This window comes from Rhincodon typus, chromosome 11, assembly GCF_021869965.1.
Source record: "Rhincodon typus isolate 14 chromosome 11, sRhiTyp1.1, whole genome shotgun sequence".
Classification (NCBI taxonomy): domain Eukaryota; kingdom Metazoa; phylum Chordata; class Chondrichthyes; order Orectolobiformes; family Rhincodontidae; genus Rhincodon; species Rhincodon typus.
In genome coordinates this window covers 35,275,757-35,286,809 of record NC_063342.1, presented here as the reverse complement: position 1 = coordinate 35,286,809, position 11,053 = coordinate 35,275,757, and the positions used below count along the sequence as shown (strand labels likewise).

At 38.9% G+C, this 11,053-nt stretch overlaps 1 protein-coding gene across 1 annotated transcript in view; it reads right to left on the bottom strand.

Annotated features, from left to right (window-relative positions):
* LOC109929783 (hydroxyacid oxidase 2 (long chain)) overlaps window positions 1–11,053 on the bottom strand; it is a 297,322-nt gene that overhangs the window by 100,825 nt on the left and 185,444 nt on the right. The window contains exons 2-4 of the mRNA XM_048603092.1: window positions 9,034–9,345; window positions 7,229–7,387; window positions 5,578–5,647 (exon numbers count right to left, since the gene is read on the bottom strand). Of these exons, the coding sequence (XP_048459049.1) occupies window positions 5,578–5,647; window positions 7,229–7,387; window positions 9,034–9,345 (541 nt within the window). The remainder of the gene's footprint in view (window positions 1–5,577; window positions 5,648–7,228; window positions 7,388–9,033; window positions 9,346–11,053) is intronic.

The following is an 11,053-nucleotide window of genomic DNA, read 5'->3' as shown; positions in this document are numbered from 1 at the left end:
GGAGGAGATACTAACTACGTATTTTGCATCAGTGTTTACTGTGGAGAAGGATGTAGAAGCTAGAAAACTTGGGGAAATAAATAGCAACATCTTGAAAAATGTTCATATTACAGAACAGGAGGTGCTGGATGCCTTAAAACACATAAAGGTGGATAAAACCCCAGGACCTGATCAAGTGTATCCTTGAACATTGTGGGAAGTTACGGAAGTGATTGCTGCGCTCCTTGCTGAGATATTTTTATCACTGATAGCCACAAGCGAGGTGCCAGAAGTCTGGAGGCTGGCTAGCATGGTATTTAAGAAAGGTGGTGAGGAAAAGTCAGGGAACTATAGACCAGTGAACCTGACATCGGTAGTGGGCAAGTTGTTAGGGAGAATCATGAGGGACAGGATTTATATGTATTTGGAAAAGCAAGGACTGGTTAGAGATAGTCAACATGGCTTTGTGCCTGGGAAATCATGTTTCATTAACTTGATGGAGTTTTTTGAAGAAGTAACAAGAGGATTGGTGAGGGCAGAGCAGTGGACGTAATGTGTATGGACTTCAGTAAGGTGTTCGACAAGGTTCTGCATTGTAGACAGGTTAGCAAGGTTAGATCACGTGGAATAGAGGGAGAACTAGCCATGTGGATACAGAACTGTCTCGAAGGTATAAGACAGAGGGCGGTGGTGGATGGTTGCTTTTCAGACTGGAGGCCTGTGACCAGCAGTGTGCCACAAGGATCAGAGCTAGGTTCACTGCTTTTCGTCATTTACATAAATGATTTGGATGTGAACATACAGGAGGTATGGTTAGTAAGTTTGCAGATGACACCAACATTGGAGGTGTAGTGGACAGTGAAGAAGGTTACCATTTAGTATAACGGGACCTTGATCAGATGGGATGATGGGATGAGGAGTGGCAGATGGAGTTTACTTTAGCTAAATGTGAGGTGCTGCATTTTGGGAAGGCAAATCAGGGCTGAACTTATACACATAATAGTAAAGTCCTGGGGAGTGTTGCTGAACAGAGAGACCTTGGAGTGCAGCTTCGTCATTCTTTGAAAGTAGAGTTGCAGGTAAACAGGATAGTGAAAAAGACGTTTGGTACGCTTACCTATACTGGTTAGTGATGTTGTGACCATACAGGATATTGGTTAGGCCACTTTTGAAATATTGCATTCAATTCTGGTCCCCCTGCTATAGGAAGGATGTCGTGAGATGTGAAAGGGTTCAGAAAAAATTTACAAGGATGTTGTCAGGTTTGGAGGGTTTGAGTTATGGGGAGAGGCTAATAGGCTGGGGCTATTTTCCCTGGAGCATCAGAGGCTGAGGGGTGACCATATTGAAATTTAGAAAATCACGAGGGGTATGGATGGGGTGAATAACTAAGGTCTTTTCCCCAGGGTGGGGGAGTCCAAAACTAGAGAGCATAGGTTTAAGGTGAGAAGGGAAAGATTTAAAAGGGACCTAAGGGGCAAGTTTATCACACAGAGGATGATGCATGGAATGAGCTTCCAGAGGAAGTGGTGGAGGCTGGTATAATTACAACATTTAAAAGTCATCAGGATGGGTATATGAATAGGAAGGATTTGGACCAAATGCTGGCAAATGGGACAAGATTAATTTAAGACATCTGGTCAGCATGGACGAGTTGGAGCAAATGGTCCACGTTGTACAGCTCTATGATTCTATGATCATCTACTGAATGCAATCTGGAATGATAGTTTGAGTTTATTATATTGGACTAGTAATCTAGAAGACTGGATTAAAGTTTACACAGCTATCAATTCAAATCCTATCAGAACACTGGGGAATTTAATTTCAGTTAATTAAATAAGAGGGGATAAAGCTAGTATAGTTAATGGAAATCGTGAAGTTACCAAATTTGCCTAAAAATGCATCCAGGCAATGTGCCTCACTTTCTAAGAACCTTCTGAAAAGACCTAACAAGCTGCTCAAATGTATCAAAATGCTACAAGATAGTTTAACAAAAATAAAATTGCACTAACCACTTAGCATTAACCTAGGCATCGGAATCAACCTGTAAATGCCACCTCATCAACATCTCGGACATCTGCTAAGATTGACAGAACTAACAAAGTAGTCAAGCAACGGCCTGACTAAGTAACATTCACTGAAACGTATTTCTCACACAAAGGTTTGGACTCCTCAGTCACTATCTCTGGCTAGATTCTGTCACAGATATGGCAGGACAATCGTTTAAATCAGGAGGGAGCGGCCCTGAAAGTCCTCAGCATTAACTCCAAAAGTCTTATGGCAATAACTCAAACACAGTCAAGGAAACTGCTTAATGATAGCTAACTACCACTCTACTCAGCTGATGAATTGTGTATTTCATGTTGCTCACTATGCGGAGGTCGACATTATGGACACAGAATGCACTCTGGTACAAGACATTCGATGTCCGCCACCAACAATGGCTTGGTAGCACCATCAATGAACAAGCTGACCGAGTCCTAAGGGCCATATCTGGCAGACTGACCCTACAGCAATTGGTGAGTGAATGAACATGAGGCAAAAGCATACTTCACCTTGTCCTCACTACAGTACCTATTGTAGAAGCATTAGTCCATGACAGTATTTGATGGAGTTGCCACCACATAGTCCTTATGCCCACAACTTTTTATAATTAACATCAAGGATTTATACGAGGGCAGTGTAGACATGGCAGATGACACAAAGATAGGTAGGGAGGTATATTATGAAGAAAATCTTAGGAATTTGCAGAGGATATAGTTGTTTGTGCGTGGGCAAAATCTGGCTCCGATGGAATATAATGTGGGAAAATGTGAAATTGCTCATTTTTGCAGGGATAATGAACAAGTGGAGTGTTACTTAAATGGAGAACAACTGCAGAATTCCAAGTGCAAAGGGGTCTAAGTGTTCTGGTGCAGGAGCTGTAAGAATTTAGTATGCTGGTACAGTGCATAATCAAGGAGGCTGAATGGAATACTGTTCTTTGTCACTTGATGAATTGAACATAAAAATAGGGATTAGAGTTAACGTTTCAGGTTGAATGACCTTTTCTCTGAGGAAGGGTCACTGACCCAAAATGTTAACTCTGATTTCTCTCCACAGGTGTTGCCAGCTTTTCCAGCAATTTCTGTTTTTGTTTCTGATTTGCAGCTTCCACAGTTCTTTCAGTTTTTGTAAAAATAAGGATGTTATGCTTCAGCTATAGAGGACATTGGCATATTGAATATTGAGTGCAATTTTGGCCTCCCTATTTAAAGAAGGATATAAATACATTGAAGGTGGTCCAGAGGAAGTTTACTAAATTAACATCCAGAGTGTGTGGGTTTTCTTAACAGGTTGGACAGGCTGGCCTTTTATTCATTGGAATTTGGAAGAGTGAGAGTTGCTTGATTTAAGTTTATAAGATCCTGAATGGTCTTGACAAGATGGGTGTGTGTGTTAGTCCAGAACTAGAGAGCACTGCTTTAACTATTGCGGCTCATCCTCTTAGCACCAAGATGGGAAAAAAATTTTCTCTGAAGTTTGTATGACTTTGAAACTCCATGCCTTAGAAAACAGTGGAAGTGGGATATTTTTTATGTTGTGGAGGTGCTGTTATTTTTTAGGTAGAGATAGATAAATCCTGTTAAGCAAGGGAATCAAAGCTTATCCGGGGTAAACAGAATTATGGAATTTGGAACTTAAACAGATCTTATCAAATGGTGAAGCAGGCTTCAAGGGCCAAATGACCTACTTCTTTTCATATTTTGTATGTTTGTATGACTTGCATCTTCATATTGAGGACCTGCAGAATTGTCTTGGGTGACACAACGCTGTGCTAAATAGGATAAATCCAATACAGATGTAGCAGATTCATGTAGGCCATTCATGAGGATGTGTGGGGCCATCACTAGCAACAAGGTTATATTTCAATGCAATCTTTGAACTCACAACTCAATGTATTTCTCCTTTGAACATTAAACTGGGGTTTGTCCCCTAGCTTGACGATAATGAGGAAAGTAGGAAAGTGTACTACAACACCCGACACACATGAAAATGATGTGTCAGTATGGTGAAGTTATAACTCGAACCAGCTTCCATATTGCAGAAGCTATATGCCATAAGATGGCAAAGGGCAAAGGGACTCTTCCCCCTCTGACTCAACCAGCATATCAGGTCCACGTTCTGACATCTGGCCATATCCAGGACAACTAATGTTTAAGAGGAATAGGACACAGGCTCGCCAACTTATAAAATTTGTCCAAGATGCCAGGAGAGCCCTCATTTCATTTGAGTAGAATTGATAAGTGTAGGAAGGTGTGATTAGATCCAACTGATCCATTCTTGTCTTAATCCTCCAGAAGAGCAACTGTCACCTTACTTAATCTAACCCTGTCAATATATCCTTCTATTCCTTTCTCATGGACTTATGGAACATAGCCTTAATTACATCTTTACTATTCTCCTCAACTACTCCGTAAGTTCCACACTCTCACCACTCTCTGAATGAAGGAGTTTCTCCTGAATTTTATTTTTATTGGCAAATCTGTATTTATTAGTCCCTAGGTTTGGACTCACCACAAGAGTATTTTACAGTAAATATATTTCACACTGGTGAAGAATTAATTGAAATTACACTGTACAGTAATATTACATCACATCCATAAAAACACCATGTGAATGAATGCTAACTGATGCATATATACTAAAGTCGGGTACACTTTTTACTTGAACTCCCCAGAGTGTAATCCAGTCCTAATTCAACTTTAGTAATGTATAAAAGACATCCTTCTATACAGGGCAATGACCTTGCAATGCAGATAATCTTCATATGTTTGAATGCACTGACCTCATAATGGGTCAGAATTTCATTTATGCTTGCATGTAGCATGCTCCTGCCTGGGCAAAATTGGAAAAAACCTCCCAGTTCTGTGCACTGGTAAACTGCAGGATTTTAACTTGTTAAAATCTAGGATTATCCCTGTGCATAATCAGAGCCTTGGTTCTGTGCCTCAACTCTCTAGATTCATTATAGGTATGGTACAACTCCACAGGAAGAGAAAATGCACCAAATCAGACAAACTGAATCACTATGTATATAATTATTAATAGCTTGGTTCGGAGTCTCTAGACTACAGTGATGAGTTTGAATGTGTGTCAAGCGAGTGCCTCAGGATCTTCCATATCTTATCTGAAAGATAGTACAGCAATCATTCTATAGTTCATTGAATCTCAGGACTACATCATGTACTCAAGTCTTTGGGGTAGGAATTGAGTTTCTAACTCAGTAGAAACACCAGCCAAATCCACATCTTTATGAGGATGGGAGGATATTTATAGTATTAGATAATAATATTTTAAATCAACTTATTTGGACATCTTAAGGTACACCTCCAGGACAGGCAGAACTTGAACCCAGACCTTCTAACTAGCCCATAAATGCAGACAATACGACAGTGCCACAAGAGTCCTTATAGGATTGGATACACTAAGGTTATATGCCCTATTTATCTTTAACAGTTACTCAAGACAACAAAAGTGATGTATTCTTCAGCCTAAGCTGTATTTCAAGCCATGTTCCATAATGTGCTGCAATCAGCAAAGACTGAAAGCACTTACCAGCCAAAGCCATTGATAAACGAAATTCATCATTCAAAATCTGCAAAATTTCTTTGACTCCCTCTTCCCCCTAAAAGTAAAATAGTACATTTGTATTTTCAAATTGATTTCAATCAAAAATCCTTTAATTCCAGAGTATTAAATCTCCCAGTTGTGTAAGTAAATAATGTTGGGTGTACAACAAAAGATTTAATGCGTAGAAGCTGTACTATTTGCCTGTATTAATTATTTAAAGAAATCCTGATGTTGAACAGTACAGTATCAGTGTCACCCAAGTAATCCTCACTCCTTATAATGCCAGTGCTGGTCAAAACAAGCAACAAGATAAATTCAGTAGAAATGTAAGAATTCAAAATTTTTTATGTTGCAAAATAACACAACAACCTGCCAAAATCCTGAAGCATACCTGGGATTGACAAAGCATTCATTCATTACTGCAGTGTATGCCTTCAGCTTCAAGAGATTACTTCAGCTCCTCAGTTTGTTATTATCGAGGTTGGCACAGTTATAGATTCATAGAGTTATACAGCATGGAAACAGAACCTTCGGTCCAACCAGTCCATGCCGACCATGTTCCCAAACTGATTTAGTCTCACCTGCCTACATTTCGCCCATATCCCTACAAAGCTTTCCTTTTCATAAACTTATCCAAATTCCTTTTAAACATAACTGTACCTGCATTCACCACTTTCTCTTGCAGTTTATTCCACATACGAACCACTCTCTGTGTAAAAAAAGTTGCCTCTCATGTCCTTTTTGAATCTTTCTCCTCTCACCTTAAAAATATGCCCCCTAGTTTTGAAAAGAGCCTTGTCATTCACCTTATCTATGCCCCTCATCTATGCCCCTCATAATCTTATAAACCTCAATAAGGTCACCTCTCAACCTCCTACAATCCAGTGAAAAATAACCAGCCTATCCAGCCTCTCTGTATTACTGAAATCCTTCAATCCCAGCAACATCGTGGTAAATCTTTTCTGAACCCTCTCCAGTTTGATAAAATCTTTTCTATAGCAGGGTGACCAGAACTGCATACAGTACTCCAGAAGAGGCCTTGCCAAAGTCCTGTATGACCTCAACATGCCATTCCAACTCCTATCCTTTGATTTACCACTAATCTTTGCCATAATTTATGTTTTTTTCTTTAATTTGATACTATCCTTAGCTATCCTTAATTTTGTTTTGATCTCATTGAAAGGCAGAGCAGAATTGATGGGCAGAATGCATACTTCTACTCATTTGTTTTACGATCTTATAAAAATCCTTGAAGAATTAGCATTAAATTTCATTCTTATCTCATTGTCACTGCCTTCACCATGTTGCTAAACATTATTCAATTTATTTTAAGCAAGCAGTTTTTTTTAAAATACAAGTTTCTGTCATTGAATAGAGTACACTGAGGAAACAAAGTATTAATTAAAAATATGATGCTGTTGGATTTTGTAATGCTATTTATTCTTTTATAACTGAACCATAAGTTTAATTAGATATTTATACAGGGTTTTGGCTAAGGAAATGGAAAATTCTCCTCCAGCCTATTAATTCATCATTGTTAAAATCCACTTTACTTCCATCAGACTACCAACATTTCTCTCTGGCAAGGAGCAATGGAAACAGAAGTTGAAGATTGGCTACAGCATCAATTATTTACCTTGTAGACAAGACCCCAAACTACAGGCCGACCAATGAATACACACTTGGCTCCAATAGCTAAAGCCTTGAGCACATCACTTCCTGTACGGATTCCACCATCCAAATAAACCTCAATTCTTCCTTGGACTGTATCCACAATTTCTGATAGGGCATCTATCTGCAAATGTTAAACAGATATTATTCTCTGTCTTTCATTATGTCGTTTAGAAGTAAGAGCAATAACTATGAGATCCTAACAGAGAAATTTGCTGATAATTAATTATGATGAGGTGAAATCTCTTGTTGTTTTGAATACTTCCATTATCTCCTCCAGCCGATATAATCATAACTCAATCATGAAAAATTCAGTCTTTTTTGAAAGGATTACAAATCTTCATTGTTTGGCCTAGGAAATCTTGGTTAAAAAATTTCCCACTGATAGCCAATTTTACCTTAAGGAATTCCTTGCAGTGCATCACTGTAACAAGGAGTTCAGTGCATAGAATCATTTGAGAAAATTCCATTTCTTTTTAATTATTTATTCATGGGATGAAAGGATAAGTGAGCTGCCTTCTTGAACTGTTGTAATCAACATGGCATGGAAACATCTACTGTACTTTCAATGAAGGATTTCTAGGATTTTGACTCAACAGCAGCAAAGTAACGATGGTATAGCTCCAAGTCAGAATGTTGGATGACTTGGAGGACAAGTTGCAAATAGTGGTCTTCCCATGTATCTACCTAAGTGGCAGAGGTTGTGGATTTGGAAAATGCAATCAATGAAGCCTCTGTATGTTGCTGCAGTGTATCTTGTAGATGGTACACACTGAAGCTACTCTGTGCCAGTAATGGAAGGGCTGAATGTTTAAAGAGTTGGTTGGGATGCCAATCAAATGGTGTGCTTTGTAATGGCTGGCCACAAGTTTCTTCAGCATTGTTGCAACTGCATTAATTCAGGAACATGGAAAATATTCCAATGAATGTAGATTAGATGCTGGACTTTGTTTAGGGAATCAGGAGTTGAGTTACATTTCTGCAATCTTTTCTTGTTGTAACAGTAGTTATGTGCCTGGCCTACTTAAGTTTGTGGTCAATGGTAAATCTCAGTACATTGATGCTTAGGGATTCAGTGATGATAATGCTTTTGGATGTCATAGATGAAATTTTAGAACCTTTCATTGTAAATAGACATTTCCTGGCACCTAAATGATAGAAATGATATTTGCCATTCATCAACACAAGCGTGATTATTGTCCAGGTCTTTTTGCATGTGGGCATGGATTATTTTGCTGTGAATGGGACTGATACTGTGTAATCACCAGCAAGAGTCCCCACTTCTGACCCTATGATGTGCTGAAAGTCATTGATGAAGCAGATTAAGGTGGTTAGGCCCAAGGTACAACTCTAAGGAATGTATGCAGTGATGCCTTGGCTAAGACATCTGACTACCAACTACCACAATCATCTTACTAAATATAGCCTGACACATCAGTTTGTTACTGACAAAGTTTTGGAGATATTTTTACTCAATATTCTTTGCATTAAATATGAAATTAATGTATGGTCTGATGAAAAATGATATTATTTGAAGAAGAATAGTGAATTATATTTGTATCCTGGCCAAACTTACTGCTTCAACTAACACTACTAGTGGCAGAATAACAAGTCATTTATCATGTTTGCTGTTTGCAGGGACATCTGTGCAAATTGGCAGTTATGTTTGTCTATGTAATCACTGTAACCCTGCGTCAAGGTGAAATTTTAGTCATGGATAAAAGAAAAAAAGTAGGATAAAGTGTTTGTGAGAGAGATAAATGGACTGACCGTAGCTGGGCCTCCATCAAGCTGCCTGCCTCCATGGTTTGACACTATGATACCTTGGACACCATGTTCCACTGCCAGTTCTGCATCTTCCTTGGTTAGAATGCCCTTAATAATTATAGGCAGACGAGTTAATGACTGAAGCCAGCAGATATCTTTCCAACAGATTGACGGATCCAGAGAATTGGCTGGTACTCCATATAGTTCTGCTTCACTATGATCCTGTTTGTGTAGAAGAATAGTTACATTGCTGTAGTGAGAATCAGTGAGAAGCAAAACTTGAGGGTAATAAGAACAGCGTAATTCATCCAGGCACTTTCAATCCTTTTGGCTCAATTTTATCTCAGTTGGGATTGATGACCGAGGTGTGTATCAATGGTTTCTAAACTTGATCTAACAATAACATTTCAATATCAGTTACGTGGCAAAAAACCGAATAGTTTATACATATGCAAATAATTGAGTTTAAGATTATTGGTTTGAAGCAAGATTTTTGTCTAATCTGATCTTAAATCAGAATAGAAATAATTGTTTAATAATTTTCATGACTTAGTAAGAAAACTTAGAACATAAGAACATAAGAAATAGAAGCAGTAGTAGCCCATCTGACCTCCCAAGCCTGCTCTGTCTTTCAATAAGATCATGGCTGATCTGTTCATGGACTCAGCTTTACATGCCCGTCCACTCACCATAACCCTTAATTCTTTACTCTTCAAAAATTTGTCTCTCTTTGCCTTAAAAACATTGAATGAGATAGCTACTTCTTAACTGGATAGGGAACTCCACAGAATCACAGTCCTTTGGGTGAAGAAATTCCTCCTCAACGGAGTTCTAAATCTGCAGTTCCTTATTTTGAGGCAATGCAACATAGTTCTTGTTTCACCGGCCAGTGGAAACAAGCTCCCTGTTTCTATCTTATCTATGCCCTTCAGAATTTTATATGTTTCTATAAGATCTCCTCTCATTTTTCTACATTCCAATGAGTTTAGTCCCAGTCTACTCAATTTCTCCTCATAACCCAACACTCTCAACTCTGGAATGAACACTGTGAACCACCTATTTGCACGATAACAATGGCATATGTCATGTTACTAAAGAGCAATTGGTGTATGCTTGTTGTTCACTCAATGCTTTGCGCCTATAAATATGAGAAATGGACACAGCACCTTGGGTCTAGAAACTGGTTCATGGCTGAATGGAAGTGGTTTGAAATGAATGATATAAATGCCTAAGGAGTCTGACAAGAGGACACCTGCCAATTTATTCATAGATTATAATAATCTATGAGAACCAGCTGCAATCCAGAGCAGCTTTCTGGTAAAGTGTTTTTGGTGGAGAGGGGTAAAGACAAGTGGAAGGAGGATTGGTGCAGGCTGACAACAGCCCAGAGTGCACATGGCTCCACTTTCAGCAAAGCATAAAATGTTAGATCTAAATTTTTGTTTTGTTAGAAGAATGCTGGTTTGATTGCTAAGTGCCCAAGAAAACTGACAGTAGCAGAAAAAGGAACATGTTGGAGTCAGTCATAATCCATTTGGTATGGAGCCTATAACATGTGTTGGAGCTGTTGCTTGTGCAAATTGGGGACCTAACAGGGGACCTTTCATGTGAGCTCTTGAATTTATATACAGAGCAGCTCCGTTTTGATTTACACCATACCACTCCCCCAACCTCCCCCTCACTTTTGATGGTTTGCATTGCTGGTAATGGGCTTTGCATGTAAATATCTAATTGGCTGCACGGGTGATTTACTGGTAGTGGTCAGTTGTTGAGGGAAAAATAAATCACTGTGATTTGATGGTTGGAAAGCCATTCAGTTGTGTGTAAGAGCACCTCTAGATACAAGAAAACACAGGGAGGCTACCCAATCTAGTATGCAATGCCCTTCTAGTACAGACTGATAGTGTGCTTTTGTAATTCTCAGCAGCTGTTTCTCTCCTAAAAAGTGGATGCCATGTAATTTTAACCTTTGATTTTCAAGTATTTCAATATATGTAATTCGGAGCAAGGAGAAGAAGGTGTG